The following is a 24,390-nucleotide window of genomic DNA, read 5'->3' on the forward strand; positions in this document are numbered from 1 at the left end:
GGGAGTGATTGCCGGGTTCACGGTTCCTGATCAATAATGCACCGATTCCAAATATTTTTGTCCCTGTCAATCATTTCTCGATTCTCAGATACTAATCGAAAATAAAAATTAAAAGAGAAATTAAAACGGTGCCGTCTTCACCTCCTCCAGGTGACACACAGCTTCACACAGCACCGAGTTTTCAACAGAGGTTTCAAACGTTAGCCGTTTAGCTATTAGCAATTAGCCGATAGCAGTCTGTTAAGTTAACGAGGCAGCGGCTAGCAGCTATAGCTAATAATGAGCTTAGCAAACATCATCAGGCCTGCACGTCTGTAACGTTAATAGACAGTGTTGATTAAACCGGATAACACAAACATTTGTGTCTGAAAAGTGCCATGTTTCTCTTCAAGTCCCAGACTGGAGGTGAAAAGTCGACAAGCAAATAAAAACAGGTTTGTCTACCAACTCTATTTGATCAGCAACGAAAATATGGAGCCAGGTCCCCAGAAGCACAGAAACTGAACAGGACTGTAGATGAGTACATCTGTATGGACAACCTAACTCCTCAGACAACTTAAAAAATATTCTTGTCTTTTTTGTAGTACCTAAAAGAAAAGTACTAGTCATATATATACACCTTACAGTTATAATACGCTCGGAAATACACAAAACCCAGACAGCCAGGAGACACACAACGACCCGGACACGAAACTACAAAGACCCAAAACAATCACCGTCACAAACAGACTTTAAATGACCAGGAGACTGGATTACACAGAAAGAGAAGAAAAGTGACCGGAAACACACACAAACAGACCAAAAGAAGATGTTTGCTTCTCATGCTAATGCTAATGTTTGCTGCTAACTTGTTAGCTCATTAGCCTTACCTTCAGCGTCCAGCCTCACTGAAGTTCGACAAAAACAGCTCCAGAGTTTATTTTAACACCGAGGCTTCTTCAGTAATGAAGTTTGTCACATTCCTAACAAACTAAAGGGCCGAAACGACGACTCAAACGACGGTTTTACTCCATGTTTTCACTTGATTTCAAACTCCGTCTCTCCACCGCTCTGCTCTCCTCTTCAGCAAACCAGTCAATGACGACACACGCCAGCAAACGTCGGCAGACAGACGCTGATTGGTCGATATTGGTCGGCTGATGCTGCTCCGGCTTCTGATTGGTGGAAATAGCATAACCTATACTAGCAAATGATTTGTTTTATTTTACTCTAGTATTAATAGATTTTTTAGTATATTTAGCTATTTTCAATCAATTTTTCTTCGCTTGAACTTCAGAGTTTGAGTTAGTGGGTTAAACAGTTTAACAGACATTTGATTTCTGTTTCATTTATAATCATCAGCAAGTTTCATCAAAAACCAACTAAACTGTATTAATTGCTGTTACAACGCTAGTTTTAATATAAAAAGACCAAATTTCCATCATTTTCACTACAAATCTCATGAAGTTGTAATATTACCTAAATGACTTAGTATCTCAGAATTTTGATTTGTCAATTTTGAGTTAACACGAAATTTAACTTTTAAAGTGAAACTGATCACAAACACGTTTTAATTTTAGGTACAATGACTATTTATTATTTTTGTCATTCATAACATTTAACATAGTTTTTTACCCACTGGTATGAATGAGCTTCAACATCTGATGAGCTCAGGCTGTAACAGGTGAGATGTGTTGCGTTCCAGAGCAGACAGAAAATAGGAAATTCCAGTTTTGACAAAAAGCAGATCAACTCTTCTGCCCTGTTGTCAAATTAACAAGATAACACATGACACACAGTGTAAACACAACAGATTAGATTTTACTCAAAACATATCATTGTCAGAAAAAAAATCTGCAGCATTTGGCTTATACTGGAAGTTTGTCCTGGAGGGCAAATTTTAAAACTTTCAAGGTGTCGTTAGGTGAAACTTAAGGACCCCAGGTTGTCCATCAGACATCATCCAAAACACAGAAATACTTACAAGAAAAACAAAATATAAATTAATGAAAAACGTGAAGAAGCTGAAAACTGAAATCAAACTAAACGGACACATTTTATGAAACAAGAAAACACTTTAATATCTATGATACATCCTTATTGTAAATCTGCTGTTTGTACTTTTATTTTCAACAAATTCAGTTTTAAAAGCTTTTTAAAATATTTGTCCTCAACCTCTTAAATTTTCAGTATTTTTGAAAACCTGTGAATTCTCTGACATTAATATGTTTTTGTAAGGCCCAGTCAGACTGATGGGAAAACCAAACCACCGACACTGTGTCATAAATGTCCGACCTTCCTCTCCGTCTGAAACGCAGCTTTCATCTCCTCTGGAGGTAAACGAACATCTCACTCTGCTGAGAATAAACCAGCGTCAGTCTCTGCTGGATGAGAGTCTGCAGGTTTAAGTCCAGTTCTGCAGAATCCCGGTTCCTGCAGGATGAGAAGACGCTAACGAAGCTGCTCTGCACTTCCTGTTCGTCACTGATTGGCCACAGACGGCTCCTCTTCTTCCATTGGCTGGCTGCCGAATCCGCTGTCGACCGTGGCGTCTGATTGGACAGAAAAGATAAATGAGGTGAGTGCAGCTGCAGTTTGAATCAGAACCAGAATCAGATCTGTTGTGTTTCTGGTGTTTTCAGTTCACCTGTGCTGTGTTTGTCGTCTCGTAGCTCGTTGTTCCTGAGCAGCCGGACTCCCTCCGACAGACCGAGAGACTGAAGAGCTTCGACCAGACCTTCAACTGGACCCCCGCCCAGCTTGAGACACAGACACAGGTCATCAGGTAAACTGTGTCTACAGGTAAACCATCTCTACAGGTAAACAACGCTGGTTTTGACCCAAGATGGATGCTGGTCCATGTTTCCTCTCTCCCTCTCTCCCCCCATCTCTCCCCTCTCTGATTGGTTACCTTGTAGTGCTGCAGCAGGTGATGGCAGGGTGTCGGACTGTCCTGGTACAGGTGAGTCAGCGTCATCATCCCCAGCTTCTCCGCCAGTTTCCTCCAGGGAACGTCTCCGACACTCAGCACCTCCACCAGCCGGGACAGCGTCTCCTCGTCCAGACCAGAACCCTCCACCTCTGCAACACCAGGTTCACCTTTTAAACTTATTATTTTTCATAACTTACTTCTTGTCAGCCTCAGTTTGAACAATCTCTGATCAGTGAGTTTGGGCGTCCGTTACTGAGACCCTGAAGCTCTGCCTGGTGACCTCTGACCTTTACGTGTATGAGGAGATAATTAAACAGGAGGGTGAGAACAGACGAACCTTCGCTGCTGCTCGGTTTGATCCTTTTACTGCAGTGACGACTTGACTTCGGACTCTGTCTGGAGTTTAACAGGTTCCTCACCTGAGGAGACGAGGAAAGAATTAGACTTGTGACATTAAACGTTTAACCTCTCCTGCTTCTCTTCACCGTTACCAATAAAACACTGGACATTACCTTTTGGCATTTAGCGAGGTCCAGAGGGGTGTGTCCTGCAGGTCTCTTACGAGGGTTGATTGTCTGTGAGGCGGCGGCCTCTGGCTCTCTGACTTCCTCTGGTTCGTCCTCGTCTTTTTCTTCATCTGACGAGTAGCTGAAGAAAAGCGGCTCGTCGTTCTCGATGTTCTTATCAGCACCTGAAATACAGCATTTGATTTAATCACCTGTCTGCTTCTCTGTGTTTCAGTGTGATTCAGTGTGTGTTTCATTGTGTGTTTCAGTGTGTTTCAGTGTGTGTTTCAGAGTGTGTTTCAGTGTGTGTTTCAGAGTGTGTTTCAGTTTTTCAGTGTGTTTCAGTGTGTTTCAGTGTGTGTTTCAGTGTGTGTTCAGTGTGTTTCAGAGTGTGTTTTTTTTCAGTGTGTTTCAGAGTGTGTTTCAGTGTGTTTCAGTGAGTGTTTCAGTGTGTGTCAGAGTGTGTTTCAGTGTGTGTTTCAGTGTGTTTCAGTGTGTTTCAGTGTGTGTGTTTCAGTGTGTGTTTCAGAGTGTGTTTCAGTGTGTTTCAGTGTTTCAGTGTGTTTCAGAGTTTTTCAGTGTGTGTTTCAGAGTGTGTTCAGTGTGTGTTTCAGAGTGTGTTTCAGTGTGTTTCAGAGGGTTTCAGTGTGTTTCAGTGTGTTTCAGAGTGTGTTTCAGTGTGTTTCAGTGTGTGTTTCAGTGTGTTTCAGTGTGTGTTTCAGTGTGTGTTTCAGAGTTTTTCAGTGTGTTTCAGTGTGTGTTTCAGAGTGTGTTTCAGAGTTTTTCAGTGTGTTTCAGAGTGTGTTTCAGAGTGTGTTTTAGTGTGTGTTTCAGTGTGTTTCAGTGTGTGTTTCAGTGTGTGTTTCAGTGTGTTTCAGTGTGTTTCAGAGTTTTTCAGAGTGTGTTTCAGAGTTTTTCAGAGTGTGTTTCAGAGTTTTTCAGAGTGTGTTTCAGAGTGTTTTCAGAGTGTTTCAGAGTGTGTTTCAGTGTGTTTCAGAGTTTTTCAGTGTGTTTCAGAGTGTGTTTCAGAGTGTTTTCAGTGTGTTTCAGAGTGTTTTCAGAGTGTGTTTCAGAGTGTGTTTCAGTGTGTTTCAGAGTGTGTTTCAGAGTGTTTCAGTGTGTGTTTCAGAGTGTGTTTCAGTGTGTGTTTCAGAGTGTGTTTCAGAGTGTGTTTCAGAGTGTGTTTCAGAGTGTGTTTCAGAGTGTTTCAGTGTGTTTCAGAGTGTTTCAGTGTATTTCAGAGAGTGTTTCAGAGTGTTTCAGAGTGTGTTTCAGAGTTTTTCAGTGTGTGTTTCAGAGTGTGTTTCAGTGTGTGTTTCAGTGTGTGTTTCAGTGTGTGTTTCAGAGTGTTTCAGTGTGTTTCAGTGTGTTTCATTGTGTGTTTCAGTGTGTTTCATTGTGTGTTTCAGTGTGTGTTTCAGTGTGTTTCAGAGTGTTTCAGTGTGTTTCAGAGTGTGTTTCAGAGTGTTTCAGAGTTTTTCAGTGTGTGTTTCAGTGTGTTTCAGAGGGTTTCAGTGTGTTTCAGTGTGTTTCAGAGTGTGTTTCAGTGTGTTTCATTGTGTGTTTCAGTGTGTGTTTCAGTGTGTTTCAGAGTGTTTCAGTGTGTTTCAGAGTGTGTTTCAGAGTGTTTCAGAGTTTTTCAGTGTGTGTTTCAGTGTGTTTCAGAGGGTTTCAGTGTGTTTCAGAGTGTGTTTCAGTGTGTTTCAGTGTGTTTCAGAGTGTGTTTCAGAGTGTTTCAGTGTGTTTCAGAGTGTGTTTCAGTGTGTGTTTCAGAGTGTTTCAGTGTGTTTCAGAGTGTGTTTCAGTGTGTTTCAGTGTGTTCAGGGTTTCAGTGTGTTTCAGTGTGTTTCAGTGTGTTTTTGTTTCAGAGTGTTTCAGAGTGTTTCAGTGTGTGTTTCAGTGTGTTTTTGTTTCAGAGTGTGTTTCAGAGTGTGTTTCAGAGTGTTTCAGTGTGTTTCAGAGTGTGTTTCAGTGTGTTTCAGTGTGTTTCAAAGTGTGTTTCAGTGTGTGTTTCAGTGTGTTTCAGAGTGTGTTTCAGTGTGTTTCAGTGTGTTTTTGTTTCAGAGTGTGTTTCAGTGTGTTTCAGTGTGTGTTTCAGAGTTTTTCAGTGTGTTTTAGTGTGTGTTTCAGTGTGTTTCAGAGGGTTTCAGAGTGTGTTTCAGTGTGTGTTTCAGTGTGTTTCAGTGTGTTTTTGTTTCAGAGTGTGTTTCAGTGTGTGTTTCAGTGTGTTTCAGTGTGTTTCAGAGTGTTTCAGTGTGTTTTTGTTTCAGAGTGTGTTTCAGTGTGTTTTTGTTTCAGAGTGTGTTTCAGTGTGTTTCAGTGTGTTTTTGTTTCAGAGTGTGTTTCAGTGTGTTTCAGTGTGTGTCTCAGTGTGCGCTTCAGAGTGTGTTTCAGTGTGTGTTTCAGAGTGTGTCTCAGTGTGTGTCTCAGTGTGCGCTTCAGAGTGTGTTTCAGAGTGTGTTTCAGAGTGTGTTTCAGAGTGTGTCTCAGTGTGTGTTTCAGAGTGTGTTTCAGTGTTTGTTTCAGAGTGTATTTCAGTGTGTGTTTCAGTGTGTTTTTGTTTCAGTGTGTTTCAGTGTGTGTTTCAGTGTGTTTTTGTTTCAGAGTGTGTTTAAGTGTGTTTCAGTGTGTTTCAGAGTCAGTGTGTTTCAGAGTGTGTTTCAGTGTGTTTTTGTTTCAGAGTGTGTTTCAGTGTGTGTTTCAGTGTGTTTCAGAGTGTGTTTCAGTGTGTTTTTGTTTCAGTGTGTTTTTGTTTCAGTGTGTGTTTCAGTGTGTTTTTGTTTCAGTGTGTGTTTCAGTGTGTGTTTCAGTGTTTGTTTCAGAGTGTATTTCAGAGTGTGTTTCAGTGTTTGTTTCAGTGTTTGTTTCAGTGTTTGTTTCAGTGTGTTTCAGTGTGTGTTTCAGAGTGTGTTTCAGTGTGTGTTTCAGTGTGTCAGTGTGTATTTCAGTGTGTGTTTCAGTGTTTGTTTCAGTGTTTGTTTCAGTGTGTGTTTCAGAGTGTGTTTTAGTGTGTGTTTCAGTGTGTGTTTCAGAGTGTGTTTCAGTGTGTGTCTCAGTGTGTATTTCAGTGTGTCGGACCTGCAGCGATGAGCATGGAGCAGAGGGTCGGTGAGCCCAGACTGGCCGCCAGGTGGAGCGGTGTGTTTCCTCCAAACGTGCAGGCGTTAACATCCGCCTTCAGCTGGAAACAACCACCAGAGTGAGAGACTGTGATTACACCACCACAACACTAGATGGCACTGTAAAGTCAGCTGTGACTAGACAGCTGTATTAAGTGAGAGATGATTATTGATCGTTATGAATGGAATCTTAGTTCTGATATTCTGAGCCAGGATTCAGGTGAGTGCCGTACCTCTGTGATGAGGGTGCAGGCCACCTTGAAAAGGTTTTCTCTGACGGCCAGGTGGAGGGCAGTGTTTCCGCTCTTCTGCTCAGGAGCGTTGATCTTGGCTCCACCCTCCACCAGCAGGCGGAGGCAGCGCTCGCCGTCCCTCCTTACCGCCAGGTGGAGAGGATGAAGACCTGGCAGAGACAAAAACACAGGTGATACCTCAGTGTTTCCGCCTCCACACAGTCTCTGGTTAATAATAATGATCCAGATGCGTCCTCTCACCGTGATAGTCGGGCGTGTTGACCAGGTGGGCGTGGCGTTCTCCCAGGTGAGCCAGCAGGGGGCGGAGTGTGGCGTTATCTCCGGCCAGCGCTGCCAGGTGGAGGGGGCTGCGGCCGTCCTTGTCCACCAGGCTGGGGTCGGCCCCTGCCCTCAGCAACACCTCCACCACCTTCACCTGCCGGGTGATCACCGCCAGGTGGAGAGGAGTCTGCAGAGACCAGGTGAGATGGTAGAGGTTAGGCATTTAAAGGTCAGGTCTCTGTGTGTACTTGGCACAGGTAGCTGTGGTGTTAGGGCTAAATGAATGACTCAGAGTTATCTACCTGTCGAAGGTAATCTAGCTGTGGAAAGGGGCAGGTTAGCTCAGAGTTATTTGGATTGGGGAGGTCAGGTGAGAGCTGGTACCTGTCTGAGGTGGTTGGCTGTGTTGAGGATGTTTTGCTGCTGGCTGCTGAGCAGAGTGTGGATCAGCTGCTGGATCACACCTGTCTGCTGGTGGATTATGGCCAGGTGTAGAGGACTGTGGGGAAGAGAACATCTCCACATCAAACCAGAGTCGAACTGAAACAGTTTTTCTTTCACCAATACTGAGGATATCGAGACTCACGTGTCTCCGTTGCTGTCCTGGACACCACAGAGGTGTCTCTGGATCGCCAGGAGGACCCGGGCGTCCCCAGTGCTGCAGTACTGCAGCAGGGCGGCGGCGGTCTGTCTGGCGCTCTGAGAGGCTCTGCTGTGAAGAGCTGCAGCTGAACAACAACACAACCTATCATTTATCTTGGTTCCCTTCAAGTCTCAGTGTCAAAGGATTTCACTGAATGTTCTTCATGCAGTTTCCTACCAATCTGATAGAGCTGCTGTTGTAGTGGTGATCCAGTCTGTCCTCCGGTCTGTCCTCCAGTCTGTCCATCAGTCTGTTGCTGGGTAACACCTGTCTGAGGGGTGGAGCCTGACATCTGAGCCCCTCCCCCTCCACCGAAGCCTGTGAAACCTCCAGTGAAGAAAACTCCTCCTGTTCCTCCTCCTCCTCCTCCGTTCATCTGCTGGTTGAACTGGAATCCTTCAGGAGGAAACACAGTCCTCAGTGAACTCCCAGTTCAACAACCAGCTGCTGCTCAACAAGCTGCTTTTTATCTAAAGAAATTTCTAAACCGTAAACAGTACGTCCACATATAATACATCAGAATCTTCACTGAAGCAGAAGTGGCCTAAGCTGCCTCTGATTGGCTGATTACACTGATGAACTCTCATTGAGGCACTGATTGTCCTGGAAACCCCCTCTAATGCTGCTCGATGCTTTTTCATACATAAGTTAGATTTCCTCCATCTCAGTCCTCACCTCCTCCTCCTCCAGCTCCTCCTCCTCCGAAACCACCGGCTCCTCCACCTCGTCCGCCTCCTCCCCCTCCTCTCCAGGGTTCATAGTGAGGCAACGGCTTCTGCTTCTTCCTCAGCACCTCCTCTTTATCTGAGAGAGAGAGCAGGAGAGAGCGATGAGAAGAGGAGTGGAAACAAATGTCGGAAATTTGAGGGAAATTTAAAAGTAGGAAGACAGAAGTTTGTCTGAGAGACTGAAAACATGTTGTTGTCTTTGCACAAAAGTTCCTGCTTTTTTCTGTGATTTTTAATGAACGTCTGAGTAGGTGAGGACTGAAACTTGATGCATGCCAAACGTTTCCACTGAGGGAAACCCCAAATCTGTGACCTTCAACCCAAAGACAAACATCTTCCTGTCTTCCCTGAGGTGAGGGGATTTACAGGTTATTAAATCCTGTGTGTGTATTTGTTCCACATGTTGTATTGAGGCTGTGACGTCTCTGACCTTGGACCTGTGGTATGTAGGTGAACTGTTTCGGGTCGCTGCTGTCGCCGGCCTTCTTTCTCTTCAGCTGCAGGAAGACGGTGACGGGACGCTCGATCTCTGTGCTGTGGTACGGCGGCGTTTTGAATACGATGGCGTACTGAGGAGAGAGAAAGAGAATTATGATTAAATGAAGATATATTTTATAATTCTGCTGCACAAAAACTAGTTGATTTACTTTATTAGATGGGGTCAGCTCTGAGGCCATAAAATCCTTCTTAGACTTTAACAAAATAATCTTAAATTTGAAACTGCATCTAAACTTTGTTTTCATTATTTGATGATTAAACTTTGATCAGATGCAGAAAAACTTCCAAGAATTCACTTTTAGCTCAGTCTTTACCTTATGATTTATTTTTGCTTTATTCATTCACCCTAAAATGTGCCAAGAGATCGGGGTGTTAACTTTCCATAATTATGCACCGATAACATCTGTTATTTTATTTCTTTTTTTTAAAGGACTGCAACTAACAAGTTATTCTCATCATCGACTGATCTGCTGATTACTGTGGATTCATTTCTCTGAATGTGTAGTGTTGCTGCTCAGTTTTTAAGTTAGTTCCTGTTTGTTAAATTCAGTTCTCACCTTATTTATTATGGAATACTCTATTTGTCTATTTACATACGCTGTGTGTCAGCATGTTGAAAAACAATAAATGAACTGTGAGTTTTCTTTGACCAAAGGCTGAGAGAGATTCAGTTACTGTGACAGAAAAACAAAGAATCTTCTCATGTGACAGGTTAAAAACAGAAATCTGTGCTTGAAAATTAATTTAAATGATTAAGCGACAAATAGAATAAAAGCTTCAAACTCTCATAGATAAGATAAACTGTTTTTAGGCAAATAAAAAAAATAAAATGAGGTAAATTAGATCATAATGAGGAAACTTACAGTTTCCAGAAAATATAGGTGAGCAGATAAATCTCTAAATAAAAGGTGATGTTTTCTGATTGGTGGCTGATGCAGACAGGGTGGATGGTGAGGTAACGTTTGACTCTCTACAGCTGCGATACTTCAATAATAAAACAAACGTCTGAGGTGATCTGTACACACAATTCTGAGTCAAGTATTATTTTCAGTGAGGCACATGTTCCAGAATAAAAGCTGCTTTGTGTTTTTATTTATGTGAAGCAACGAGAGCTCAGTGATGTTTGGAGGAATTCCCCCGCTGAGCTCAGATTAAAGACGAGCTGCTGTTCTCGTTCTTTTATTCTGTTGTGGTTTCAAAACAAAACACTTATCATTTCCTTGATGTAACTGACAGAGTGTGTGACTCATGGATAAATAACACATGGACTCTGTACCTGTTTGTGAACGTCGGTAGGTGAGAAGTCACCGAACGCCTCCCAGCCTCCCTCCTCGTCCTCCTCGTAGAAACGGATCTCGATGTCGTCTGTAAACACAAAGCATGATGGGATGTTTGTCCAGTTTCAGAGGCAGGCATCTTTCAAGGTGCAGCTGGCAGAGCAAGCCAAGTATGACTTCACAATCACGTCTGCTTCCTTCCCTGAACTTAAACTTCAACTTAACCTTCTGACCTTCTCACGTTTTTAAGTCTTTTTAACTCGCTGAGAAAAAACCTGTCGACAGGTGAGTTTGTACTTTCAACTTTCTCCCCAAACAAATTTTACAGTTTAGTAATTTCAGTGACTCAAATGTTCAAATCACATAATTTTACAGACTTTTATTTTAAAAGACATAGGTAAAATGTTGTGTTTTTACAGGTTATAATGTTTTCACCTTTCTGCACTTTGTCACAGAGTAGGAAGATCTCGTCTCCTCCGAGCACCGAGCCGCACGTCTTATCCATCCGAGAGATTTTCAGGTTGGAGGCGTTTGGAGATTCTGCAGGTAAAACACAGACAGGACGGATTAAACACGTTAACATCACACCTGTGTTTTTAAATCCCAGTTTGGCTCTGGATGTCTGGACTCACTGCTGTCGTAGATCGGGTTGGACACGACAGGTTTCAGTGCTCGGGTGAATCCTCCGTTGCTGTCCTGCAGGTAGGCGGTGAACTTTAACCTGACGATGTTCAGGTCCATCACCTTCCCCAGCTCCTTGGCCTCTTTCAGACAGGCGCTCTCCTCGAGGTCTACAGGACGACAGGAAGCACAACGTCACACACACTCTACCTGTCAGGTGTTTTACCTGTCAGGTGGGGGTTCAGGTGTTTTACCTGTCAGGGTACTGTGTGGTCCTTTCTGTCTCTTCTTCTCATCTTTCAGCCTCTTGTGCAAAATCTCCACGACACCTTTCTTGGTCACATGGAGGATCCCCAGGTTACTGAACCTGCAGGAAGTGACAGAAAATAAAACATTTTATTTTTATATTTTCTTTATTCTGTATATTCATTTATGAAGTTTAGTCCATTTTATTTAAATTTCTATGAATTTAATCACATTTTCTTCCACAGACGTTTGATACCTTGTTCAAGGACATTTTAATATTTCATGATAATGTTTTTAATATTTTTTGTTTTTCTTTTTTCATGTTTGTCCATTTTCTTCAGTAAACAGCTCCTTTGTTCTTTTCTCGTGTTTTATAAAAGTTTTATTTTTACTTTTGAGTCTCAGTCAGTGTTAGGAGTCACTTCTTTAATAAAATCCCCTTTGAGGTTTGAATTCCTGTCGTATTTCTTCTTATTTCTTTCATATATTTGGTAATATTTCTTTTTATTCCACCACTGTTGTTAGGAATTTATCTAATGACTCATTAGTTGGTCGTTTGTCTTAGTTTTTCTTGTTATTATTGTTTCCTGGATTTGTAACCTGAGTTTTAAAAGGAAAATGTCTGACTTCCTCTTTGGAGTTTTTCTCCTGCAGTAATGATGCTGTTCATCAGAAACACAACATGTAATGAGGAATAAAAGCATGGAAACTTTCCGCCTCTCCTCCCTGAGTCCTCGTCACTGTTTGTGTTTTTGTTTTGATCGATCAGGAGCTTCGGGGGATTTTTTGCCGCTGCAGCTTTTTTTTTTTAAACAATATTTCAGTTTTAAGAGAAGACGCAGCAATGTGATTGGATACTGACGAGGCGGTGAGGTCGTTGGGGCCGACGTCCAGCGTGCAGGTGCCCTTCTCTGTGCAGTGACGTCCCACCAGGCTGTGGGCGTGGACACGAGGAGGATCGGTGTGGGTCACCAGCTGGACCTCCACCCGGGCGTGACCCACGTAGTTATTAATCTGAGACACAGAGAGAAGAAACATTAAAGTCTGATTTAATTTTCAGAAATTACTCAAGTCACAATGAAACTGAAAACCCAGAGTTTTTGTTGACGTATCATCTGTGTCACAAGAAACCAACTTCCTTAAAGCCACAGTAATTCATTTTCACCTCTTGGGGGCAGCAGAGTGCATCAGAGCAACAGTGAACCTCAACATTGAAGCAGAGAAACATGATGTTCACATATTATTTATGCAGAGAAAATAGCAGGAGGGGCTCATGTTGTTTACCAGAAAGGTACCTAAAGGTTTAATCTGCAATTTCTCTGCATTAAAATACCTAAAAACAACTCAACCTATATTATATCTGTTGTTTCCAGTAATGTTCAGTACAAGAGAAATCAGTGATTTAAATTGAGGTAATGGTCTGTTTCATTTGGTTTTATGCCTCAACAGTTGCTAACATCGCTCTACAAACAGCGTAGCAACATGTCCACAGATAAACCTGAACAGTTCTCTGTGTCTGACTGACTTCATGTAAACTAATGAGACTGAGCTGCTATAAACAGGAACATTAGCAGAGAGTTCACTGCTGCTGATGTGAGGAGCAGACGACAGAGGATTTTTACAGCTGGTTTGATGAAAACACTGAGAAAACTAGGAGCTAAAAGAGGCTGAAAAGTTAGGATGTCTGAAGAGATGACATCTGCACGTGTTAATTCTTAACTGAATAAAAGTGTATTGTTCTTTAAAGACATTAACAGATTTCAGAGCTTCGTTTATACAGCTCCATCCCTGCCTCGTCTCCTAAATCTTACAACTCATTGTGTTTCATCTGGAGGTTCAGGTTCCTTCAGTGTGGATGGTTCAGGAGCTGGATCCTCCTCAGAGGTCTCCTCCTCTCCAGACAAACAGACCTGATCATTAAAACCAGTAAAACTCTGAATAAAATAGTTTGATGTTAAACATGTTTCTCTGTGAGGATCAGGACGTGGAGAGCAGCTGTTTGTTCAGCTTGTTTCTCTGCTTCCTGAAGATCCAGACGTCTGACAACTGAAATCGTCGACTGAAGATGTTTTAATGTCCGATCGACGGCTGATTCTGAGACAATGATTGCAGGGTCAGTCATCAGGGTTTGAAAACACTGCACATGCTCAGTACAGTCTGTTTGTGTTTTCAGGCTCTTTATTCTGTTTAAAATCCTCTGTGACAGCGAGCCTTTACCGTGCTTCAGTTTCTTATTTAGGTGAATTGGCCCTTTAATAAAAATCTGCGTGCAGCTGCTGTGTCTGAAGCTGACGTTACCCACCTTCACGGTTGGGTAGGTTCTCCGGTTCTTCTCGCTGGAGGCCCCTGGCAGCCCACCGTGGGACGGACCCTCGCACTCATAACGGAAACGAAAGCCCCTCTGGTAAAAAACAAAACACACATTTTTACTGTGCAGCTGGTGGTTAACAACGTCTGTGTCTGCACAAATATCTCCAGTTTCTGCTTTTCAAGCCTCACAGTTTGTATTCTGCAGTTTGTTTGTTTTCATTAAGAAATAGAAAAATGTATTGAATTTAATTTCCCCAATAATGATGGAAGCTCCTCATCTGTTTCTAACTCATAAACCGGCTGCATCTACTTTAGAGCTGCAATGATCAGTTGATTTATCAATGAGCCATTGATAAATCATTTTTAACTGGATGACTTGTTTCTAAATTTCAGGATACATTGTTTTTAATGTTACTAAATTTAATCGATTGCATGTGTGATTTAGTGTTTTCTGTGTTGTTAATTCCTGATTACTCCTCATCTCTGTCAGTATTCCTCTGTGTTGTGTCGTTAACCCTCCAGTTACCATAAGAAAACCTGACTCTGAGTCTGTGTGAGTAATTATTTCAGGTTTGTTCATCCACTGATTGCATAAAGCTGGTTCTTCTTTTCTCTTCAAACCAGAACTGACTGATTTGCATACAGACAGTAAAGAGGACTCAGTGTCTTCGTCGCTGTAGTCACATGACCTTTAGCAGCAGAAACTCCCTGACTTCCTGCAGGCAGCCTGTTTGTGCTCAGCAGCTCAGTCCCGTGTTGTTAAATGACTGTTGGGAAAACCCTGGATTAAAGGAAGTGACTGTTACAGTAACATGTGGATCCACCTGAAGACGGGGAATCACCTGTAAGATCTGATGTAAACAGACCTTTTGTTTGTTTTTCTCAAATTAAATCCTTGGAGCTCACACATGCACCTGGCCCTAAATTATACACATTTATTTACACATTTACATCACTTCTATTGTTATTTTTGTGCTTTTTTATAGGATCACACTAAACACTACATCATAGTATTTGATTTCATTTCTGTTATATACAGTTTGTAGTGTTGTTTATTACATAAACTGCACATATACAACTTTACATTTGACTCCTTCAGGTTCTAAACTGTCGACATTTGCTGCTTTTCTCAGACTGACGTGATAATAAATGAACATTTTCCAGTGTGTTCTGATATATTACCTGAACATTATATATTACCAAAAAAGTGTGCATTTAAATAAACCAACCAAAGTCAACAATATGAATGTGGATTGAGTTTGTATAATTATTACAGATACAGACAGGAAGTAAAATATCAGTCTCACCTGTTTTGGCTCTTCTATGATCTGAATATAAGGACCATGAGCTGAAACACAGACACAGAATAATAATTAACAAGAAATTCTCTTCATTCAGAGGTGAATCAGTGACTGACGGTTTCTGAATTTCACCTCCAACTTTCACTATTTCAGCTACAGGACTTTTTACATGGAGTCAGAAGGTGGAAGGAGGTGGTTTCCCTGTGAGTAAACTCTAGAAAGCGTAGTTCTAGCTTCCCAGATACTGCTCATTCACAGTCTCTGTTTCTTGTAACAGGAGGATACTAAAGTTCAGGTGGGTTCCCGAGTACAGGTCAGTGTGTAAGGTAGGCAAGTTCTAGACAATAGTTTAATCTGTCTACTTCTGGTTAATAGCTCTGAAATGTCTCAGTCCGTGTTTCCAGGTATGAACACAAGATTGTAGAAAGGTTGCGTCAGACTCGCAGGTATGAGGGCGCCCCCGTGGTTCAGGGGTTAGGACTCTGATCACGAACTTCAGCATCCATGGTTTAAGTCCAGTCATTAACATCTGTTGTATTTCTGATATCGGTACTTCCTGTCTGTAATAACAGCACAAAACTGATCAAAAACTACAACTAAAAGGTTCCGGCTAGGTTCTAGGTTCTAGAAAGACCCAAGGACTTGACAGGGGTTTATGAAGTTTAAAAGAGGTTCTTGAAAGACTTGAGGACTTGACAAAAGTTCTGCGAAGTTTAAAGGAGGATTTAGAAAGTGTAAAAATAGGTTCATATGTTCTTGCAGACTCTAGATATTGTAGGTCTAGATTTCAGGTACTTGCAGGATGTTTTAAAGAAGGGTCTAGTTCAAAAAAGGCTCTAACCCATTTAAAGGTAAAAAGAAGTTTCTATGTCACTAAAACATATCAGAGTTATCTGTTAAAACTGTTCTCCTTGGTTATCTCTGAAGGTTTTGAAAAGACTGGGCTCAGGTTTTGATGTCACGAGCCTGAGAGAAGAGGTTCCTGAGAACTTGTATCATCTCCTGGGAAGATTCAAAATCATGGTCTAACCTGCACAGGAAGGTTCCAGAGTTCTTTTAATATCTCCCCTGATTTTCTGGAGATTTTGAGCCTAAGGTCCTAAATTCTGAGGACTGAGCTTTAAACACATCAGAGTGAACTGTCAAATGTGAAGAACTTCTCTCGAGGTGTCATGGAGATATTCCGACCATGACTGTCACAGATGCTAACGAACAATAAAGTGTTTCCAAAAATGTAAAAATAAATAAACAGATTTTTGTATGAAGTATTTCTGACGAATAAATTTCAGGAAGTGAAAACATGCGGGAATAAAACTTTAGCTCACTGTTCAACACCTGAGTGCTGATGATGTCACTGTGACAGCACCTGTCGGCCTGCGTACCTGTCTCAGGTATGTAGGGTTCAGTCTTTATGTCCACGGGAGGAATGTAGTCGTACGGCATCAAATTCAGCTGCAGCTGCAGAAGAAGAAAAGATATTCTTAACATTCAGAGCTGGAACAGAACGTCTGTCAGTTTGTGAATGCACCTTAAAATCTTTCAATCAATCAATCAATCAATCAATCAATCAATCAATCAATCTCTTTCTATCTCTTTCTGTGAAGGCCTCAGCTGTCATCTGAAGAGGAGAAATCTTCAGAGATTTTAGGGGCTGCAGGGTTTTCTTATGGAGAGTGAGTTATTAATCATCAGGTATCACCACACGGTGACACATCTCTGGGGTCAGGTATCAAAATGATGAGGTGATTGATCGATTACATGATTATATGAATCATTTCTTCAACACAAAAAATCCCAAATATAATCATGTTCCAGGGTCTGTGACGTAAAAGACGTAAAACTGAATCTGTTTGGGTTTTTGTTCTGACGGATGAATTAAATAAAGAAGTGGAGGGCGCCACTCAGAAACATTAATCACTCAGTGTAACATTAGATTGATAAACAGATAAAAGAAGTGATTGATCAAACTGCAGCTCGTGTCACATATTAACTTTGTTCTTAAGTTGCAGCAGAAGTAAAGGTCAGTAAAGAAATCCAGTTTCTGTGCTGATGTTACCATTTGCAGGTTTCCAGCTTCTTATCTGGTTAAATAAAGTTCAAACTTTAAAAAAGAAATCAAAACAGGTTTCTGGGGATTTATAGCTCAATGATGAAGTTACACAAAGAAGAAAGATGATGTGCACTCAGATTCAAAGCAGGAAACACACAGTTACACATGCAAATCATTTTTTCTCTGCATCTTTAAAACATGAGTTCTACATAAACTGGAATTTTTTCTTGTTGCTATTTGCAGCGTTTCCTGAGTTTGTGGAAGACACATGCTTGGTGAGGCTCCTCCCCCGAGAAAAATTTACATTTCTCAATTAAAATATATGTAATTTCACACATTTTGAGCCTGAGGAACAACCAAAAAACTCTGTAAAGAAGAAGCCAACTGCAGCCATCAGATCAGAGAAAAGTCTCCACAGTGATTTTACATTAACTCAGTTTAGGTGGAGCCCAGAGCGACCTGAGTGCTGCACCTGAGTCTGATACCAGCAGGAAAAACCCTGCTGTGACGGTTTCTGTTTAACAGAATCATTTGATTTGATTGTTTTAGATTAAGATTTTAATCCAGTGTGATGCAGATGTTTCCAGAGGGAAATCAGAGCCACAGTTTTCTGCTTTGCATCAGATGTTTTCATTCATTTCCTCTTTGTCTTTGTGTAACGTTGCAGTTTGTGTTGACAGCAACAAATCTTCTCTACACAAATTTACAAACGGCAACATCCAACCACAGGACTTCATTTAACTTGACTTAGTCCCACTGATGAGCATCTTTAAGCATCTTTAGCAAAGGAAACCTGACAGAGGAGGCTGCAAAAAACTACAACACTAAACGACACTAAAACAAGCCGACAGGAGCAGAGACGATTAACAAACCTACAAATCTGTTTTTACACGTTTACAAACTTTAATTTCCTCTGAGTTTCCTCACATCATTTCACAAGAGCAAAATCCCCTTTCTGAGCCTCTGCTGCCGGGCACCGTTACATCTTTCACACCAACGTTAGAAACTCCATTCAATCAAACAGCCACTTTCATTATGCAATAAATGTATCGTCCATCTTAGAAAGAAATCAGGTAAAAAGCAGAGAAGAGCTGAATCCTGCGCTCTGCTGCTGAGGCGTTAATGAGGAGATTAAAACTGAAGAGTACTCACATCATTGTCGTAGACGTTGATGAACTGAGGTTCACTCATCCTGCAGAACAAACAGACAAATAAACAACAGGATTTAAACCTGGTTTACACACACACACACACACACACACACACACACACACACACAGTGTGAGCAGGAAACTCTGATCTGACTCACGTTAAACCTTCGTCTGTCAAAGCTCAAAGTCCCAACACGACAATGAAAATCAAAAGAAGGAAACAACAAATAAACAAAAAGCTGCAGCAGTTTCACTTTCACATGACGGACAAACATTCGTCTTCTTCTTCTTCTTCTCTGCTCGCTCGCTCACTCGCTCTCTCTCTCTCTCTCTCTCTCTCTCACTGTGCGCCTGTGTCGTTTTACCCCCCTCCCCTCCCCGCAGTCTGCTTTCAGTCACTTCCTGGAAGTGGCCGAGCCGAGGAAAACCCCCAGAATTCCAGATCAGGGCTGGGAGGGGGGAGGGGCGTGGCTACACACGGTGATGTCACAGCTGCTGCAGAGAATAACAGACTGAGGAGAAACAAGGTTCCTGTGACAGAAACCAGGAACCAGTTTCTTTAAAAAACCAGAACAGTTCTCAAAAAGTCTCTGAACGTTTTTCAGTTCATGATCCGAATATTTCACATTTTATCTGTTAAAGTTTATTGTTTCCTCCTTTTTGTTTTATTTTGAAAACCTTCCTCACACTGTAAAGAACCACACACAGGTGGAAGAATGTTTTATCTTGTTTACATCTGTCATGCAGTACTCAGTAACTGAGTATATTTACTCAAGTACTGCTCACCGTTTAACACTGCAGAACTATGATGGTTAGCATTACACCTGCTAAACATCAGCATGTTAACATTGTTGTTGTTAGCATGTTAGCACCTTAGCTCCTTTTCTGCCTGACAGAGGTTTGATTAAATATTTAACCATAGCTGCTGTGACACTGTATCTAACGTGCACAGGCTGAATGCTCTGCAGCGCTGTCACATTCATTTTGGTGAAAATCTGAGTCTTTTAATTCTGGATATTCTCACAGTGACACTCAGCTGATTTTTCTAGCTGCCCTGGTGAAATCTACGTCTGTGGCTACAGCCAGATTTACAACTTAGATTGTGTGTTTTGGTTTTTTTTCTAAATCTGCAACTTTTAAAAACAATAATTTTAACTTTATTTCTGTTTAACTGCAAAAAGTTTTGGTTCACTGATCACAAATCTCTTCTAAACAGCCATGTGTCATCTGCATGTGATATTCTGTTTCTCACTTTGCTCATATCTGAGTCGGTGGGGAAACGTAAGCAGACATCTTGGATTATTTCTGATAAATAGTTCAACTGAAAAAATACTGGACTAAATCATCAGAAATATTGTTAAATAAAACTGCAGTTCTACAGGCAAAATAAAAAACACATGAACCTAAAAACAACTTCAGTAGGAAACAACCAGAAAATGCAGCAGAATTAAAGGACAAACGTGTGAATTAATGTCCTTCAGCAGACAAACACAGACTCAGACTGACCTGATGTTTCATATTCAGACCTCCAGCTTCTCTTTACTTCCTTCCTGCTCAGTTTTCTGTCTTTCTGGTGTCTTTTTTTTACTTCCTGTCACTCCTGAGCTCTACATCAGACAAAAGAGGAAAAAAACCCGCCTCACAGCAGAATCTGACTCAAATCTGATCTGAATCGTCTCATTCTGCAGACTTCAACCGTGTCCCCTGGCGGTGGGACAGCCCCTCTGATGATGACAGCCAATCACACAGCAGCAGAGATGGCGGTCATTAACATAAACCCACAGCAGGTACAGTAACTGAGCGAGGCCGTCAGACGAGAGAAAACCCGAGGGGGAAGTTTGTGTTTGGGGTATTTCTGAGAGAGTTCTGACCTCTGCAGGAATACACTGAGGTGAATTCACCTTAACGTTTCTCTGAAACAGGTCGGCCACATTTCTATTAACCTCCTCTCTTTTTCTTAATGCCATCTCAAACTCAACCACAACACCTGGAAACCAAACTTATAATGTTCTAATGTTACGGAGTGTAACATAATGTATCGGTGCAGTATTGATCAGGAACAGTGAGTAATCCAATGAACAGTCCACGTCAAGTACGTCCACTGTGTCACTGACAACACTATGGATAAGATTCCTACAGAGATAAATATACACACATATACATATATATATAATTATCTATGTACTTACTACCAGACTCCATTGACAAAAACAGCGATTTAACCAGGAGCTGCTGGAATTCCACTGCCTCCATCTGTTAGTGTGTCTGTGTTACTGTGAGACTTTCGGTGGTGGAAGAAGTAATCAGATACTTTACTGAAGTAAAAGTACCACACAGTACCACAAATACACTGCTCAGTATTTACACTGAGCTAACGTAATAACCGCTAGCAACTACCATGTTAGCGCAGGAGCTAGGCAGTTAGCCTGTTAGCATCGGCGCGTGAACCGGAGAGCTGTTAGTTCGTTCAAATGGCGGCAGGAAGTCGGTCTTTTCCCGCTCATGGTGTTAAAGTGAAGCCGTAACCGGTCAGCGGGAACGGTTTAACCGACCTTTCCACTCACAGTGAACCGCGAACCGCTAACTGCTAACTGCTAACCGGAAGTTTCACGTTCTCTGCAACCGTATTTACACTCCCGACACAAAATCTTCCAGGCGCTTCAAAATAAAAGCACTAGTTCTGCTTTCATGCATTTCACAGTAACAGTACTTTATTTAATTAACAGGTAGAGGACTCCTGTATTGGTCAATGACCTCTTAAGTGGTTTTCCTGAAGACAGATGTTTTTATTAGACCATTAGAACCAAGGAGTTTATAACAATGATGCTGCTGTAATATATGTGATGTGTACTGTCTTTGAAAATATAACCCGAGATACACACAGTCTCTAGGCATGTATTATTCTTTTTTTTCATGTTAAATTACACATATCATATCACATCATATTGCAATACTTAAAAAATGCAAATTGAATCTGCAGCAAGCATCATGACAGTATCAAATCAGGAGATAAAAATATCGTTCCAGCCTTGTGGTACAAAAAACTTTCATAACGCTCATGCAACACTGTAAATCACATCTTGACATGTTGACAGCGTTATGTTAGGAAAACAAACGGGGTCTGAGTCTGACACCACAGATCTGCAGGATGCTGCTGTGGTCAGATTTTGGATTTGCTCCAGTCATCATGTTGAAACAAACACAAACTGTTGACACAGAGCTGGAAAAACACTGTTTATCTAAAACGTCACTGGATTTGTCTTCAGCCTGGACTGGAGCTCAGCTGGAGCTCACAGGCATCATCCCATCTAACAGTTCGACTTATTTCAGACGTCCAGATAAACTTTCACTTAACTTCACAACAAACCACGAAAAGAAAACTCAGACATGTTTCACTTTGTTTCCTCCTCCCAGTTCACATCCCTCTGCCCGGTCACATAAATGAGACGTACCTCAGAGCTCCGGCCATGACTCAGCAGGAACAGAGATGAAGATGAAGGTGATGAAGATGAAGGCTGCGCTCCCTGCAGGAGGAGGCCGATCTGTTCTTCCTCCTTCAGGGATTTTCCTGCAGACACCAAATCAAGAGTTAATCACTGCTCACAGCTCGGTGAGTGTTTGTTAGTGTGATGGAGTCATATCTAAATACATCAGTGGGAATTTCCACTCCTCCTCCTCCTCCTCCTCCTCCTCCTGCTGCTCGCTGATTATTTGGGGACAATCCTCGACTCCATCCAGACTGAATAAACAACAAACTGCTGCTTCTGTTAAAGGAACAATCCAACATTTCTGTCTCCTCCACAGTCAGTTGTTTCTCCCAGAATGTCCAGGTTTTAGCCTAGCTTAGCACAAAGACTGGAAGCAAGGGGAAACTACTAGCCTAAAAAAAAATTTAAAAAAATTAAATCCACCTTCCAACGACAGCAACGCTGAAATTTCCTGATGACACTTTTTGACAGTGTTTCTAGCGCCACCTTCAGGACAAAATCTTTTTATCTTCTGAGGAAATCTACTGCAAAAATCATTTGATAGTTAATTAATAAAAGTCTGGATTTTTCTGTAATTTAAAGTCTGAAGCAAAACACAACAAGGTAAATATTTAAACTAACTTTATTTACTCTGAGACAATAATTTTTTGTGTAAAAAGTTTTCTGAAACATTCTTCATAAATATGCAAATGAGGTATTATCTAATTAAAAATTAGCTAATTTGCATGAAATTCTGAACATTTAATAAAACCAGGTTCAAAATTCTTGTTTCGTGTTTGTAAGAATAAAATGTTGAATAAATCAGTTTGTGAATGAAATGAACAAACACCTTCAGAATATAAACAGGAATACATTTGGAAAGTTTGGTGAATGTCATGTCATGATAAACTGATCATCGATAACAAGTCTGCTGATATAAACTGTTCTGTTAGCTGCAGCTACAGCTGCCGGTTCTTTGACTTTCACTGTCACTGATTCAGGGACAGAAATCTTCAGTAAGGTCGTATTGTTCCATCAGAGGAGAACGGACAGTTATTCTCATTATAACTCATCAGACAGCCCTGAACCCTGAGTGAACAGTGACAGTTAAAAGTCAAGTTTAGTCTCAGAAAAAACTGAAGAAACTAGCAAATGTTCACGTTTAATAAACTGGTACTTGGCAACGTTTAACATCTCTGTGGATGTACCTCATGTTGACAGTACAAGAACCCAAACATATTCAGTTTTCTGTGACATAAAACAAAGAAAAACTGGAAATCCTGAACCTTGAGTTGGGAACTCTCTTTTTATTTGTTTCATGAGAGAAGCATCGCAAAGAGTAACTGATCAGCAGCAGCTACTTGGATAATCTGTAGCTGCTTTTCTTTGTCTTATCTAATTGTTTTTAGAATAAAACATCTGAATACATCATCTTTGGCTTTGGGCATGGACACTTTTTGCTATTACATTTTATAAACAAACTAATCAACTAATCAGATTAATAATAAAAAAATAATCAATAGTTGCAGACTTATATGTGAGATTTTGTCAGGTTATATCAGTCAGATTAATGTGCTTCCTCAGATTTAAATGTACAGTGTGTAATTTTCTGCCACTAGGGGGCTCTAAATAAATACAATAACCAAAGACGTAGTTTAACGACGCGGTGAAGCAGTGGATCATGGGAGTTGTAGTCTGAGCTGTCAGCCGAATCATCGACAGAGGTCCCCTCCTCTCCAGAGCAACCAGAGCAGCTGATAAACATCAGCAAAAACACTGAACAAAACAGCTTCATGTTAAAAATCAGTGTTTCTCCGATGCGGTTTGGTGCAGCCGAGCTGCTGCTAACGTTAGTACCACTTTCTTTACCTCAGATTCAAACGTGTGACGACTAAAATCCTTCTTCTGTTTAAAATATTTAGTTAAAAGATCTAAAAAGTGTAAAAATAAAATTAGGCTTAAAAAATCGATTTTGACGCTTCTAGCGACCACAGTATTGACGCATGCGCAGAGGGAATCTGACGGCACTGACAGGTGAAACGGACCGTTAGCTTGATTAAACTCAGATTTTTTTGAAGTTTTAGCTCAGCTAAATATATCAGACAGGTGTTATCTTTTTCAGATAATTCAATGGGGAAAAGTTGCATTAAGTTCTTTTAAATTACAACCTGCGGCTAAAATGAAGCTGTAGTTAATGTCAATCAATATAAATACGATCAGACAATCGATACGAGTCCTGATCATGTTAGTTTACAATAAAAAAAATCAATAAATCACACCTCTAACTGTGTTTAATGAACCAATTGTGGGCTTGAGTTCACGGGATAATTTTAGCCTGATAACAACACATAAACCTGGATTAGTTCAGAGGGTGAGAATCAAAGAAATAATAAAAATATGTGAAAATAAGAACAACTCTGCTCAGGTCAAATTAAAATACAGTAAACTAAAGTTAAAGAAACGGTTAATCGCGCACATTCATGAAATTCTGCACCCAGCTGAATCACTCTGTTTCCCTGCTTCAGTACTTTTCCTCTCAGTTACACAATCCCACCTAAATACAGCAGCACACACACCTCAGTTCAGTTCTCTATAAAACCACTTCACCTTCACAAACACTGTCTGGTGTGTTTATTCTAATGTTCAGGTTCAGAATTAACACACGAAGCTTTAAAATGTTTAAATAAACCTAACATCTTAAATACCCTTTAAATTTAACACCTAATATTCACTGAAGAAGCAAACTGAGGAACTGAAGCAACGTTCAGCTGTTTTCACTCTAAAATCCACAGATTTGAACTCACATTTCTGACGTGCACATGAAAACTAAAATAAGGAGTTTGATTTAGTGTATTTGAGTTGATCAGTGAAGCAGCAGCAGCTTCTCTTCACTTTGTGTTAAAACAAACAGAAACAAACGGTTTAAAGGTGAGTTTTACCTGTTTACAGCGGATCCGTCTGTCCGTCCGTTTCCCCGAAAAACACAAAAATCCAAACTGACCCGAACCAGAAACCAGCTGCAACACACCTGAGGTGACTTCCTGCTT

At 41.1% G+C, this 24,390-nt stretch overlaps 1 protein-coding gene across 1 annotated transcript; it reads right to left on the bottom strand.

The window, feature by feature from the left end:
- Nucleotides 1-1,547: 1,547 nt before the first annotated feature.
- On the bottom strand, nt 1,548-24,390 carry nfkb2 (nuclear factor of kappa light polypeptide gene enhancer in B-cells 2 (p49/p100)). Its single transcript, XM_018690283.2, has 24 exons — nt 24,283-24,390; nt 21,329-21,444; nt 17,878-17,917; nt 16,058-16,133; nt 14,682-14,722; nt 13,367-13,465; nt 11,927-12,078; nt 11,073-11,185; nt 10,830-10,988; nt 10,633-10,737; nt 10,197-10,285; nt 8,853-8,991; nt 8,370-8,498; nt 7,872-8,090; nt 7,638-7,779; nt 7,436-7,550; nt 7,031-7,238; nt 6,770-6,939; nt 6,496-6,598; nt 3,424-3,602; nt 3,249-3,330; nt 2,891-3,060; nt 2,627-2,738; nt 1,548-2,531 (listed from the first exon to the last, which is right to left on the bottom strand). Exons 2-24 carry the CDS (start codon nt 21,343-21,345, stop codon nt 2,461-2,463), a joined length of 2,730 nt encoding a protein of 909 aa, XP_018545799.1. The 5' UTR covers nt 21,346-21,444; nt 24,283-24,390; the 3' UTR covers nt 1,548-2,460.

This window comes from Lates calcarifer, linkage group LG16_LG22 (assembly GCF_001640805.2).
Source record: "Lates calcarifer isolate ASB-BC8 linkage group LG16_LG22, TLL_Latcal_v3, whole genome shotgun sequence".
Taxonomy (NCBI): Eukaryota; Metazoa; Chordata; class Actinopteri; family Centropomidae; genus Lates; species Lates calcarifer.

Coding starts and splice junctions, on each gene's coding strand:
- nfkb2 (XM_018690283.2), bottom strand. Junction 7,780..7,871: donor ACAGCAGCTCTATCAGATTG/GTAGGAAACTGC, acceptor GTTGTTGTTCAG/CTGCAGCTCTTCACAGCAGA. Junction 3,603..6,495: donor CTCCATGCTCATCGCTGCAG/GTCCGACACACT, acceptor GCTGTATTTCAG/GTGCTGATAAGAACATCGAG.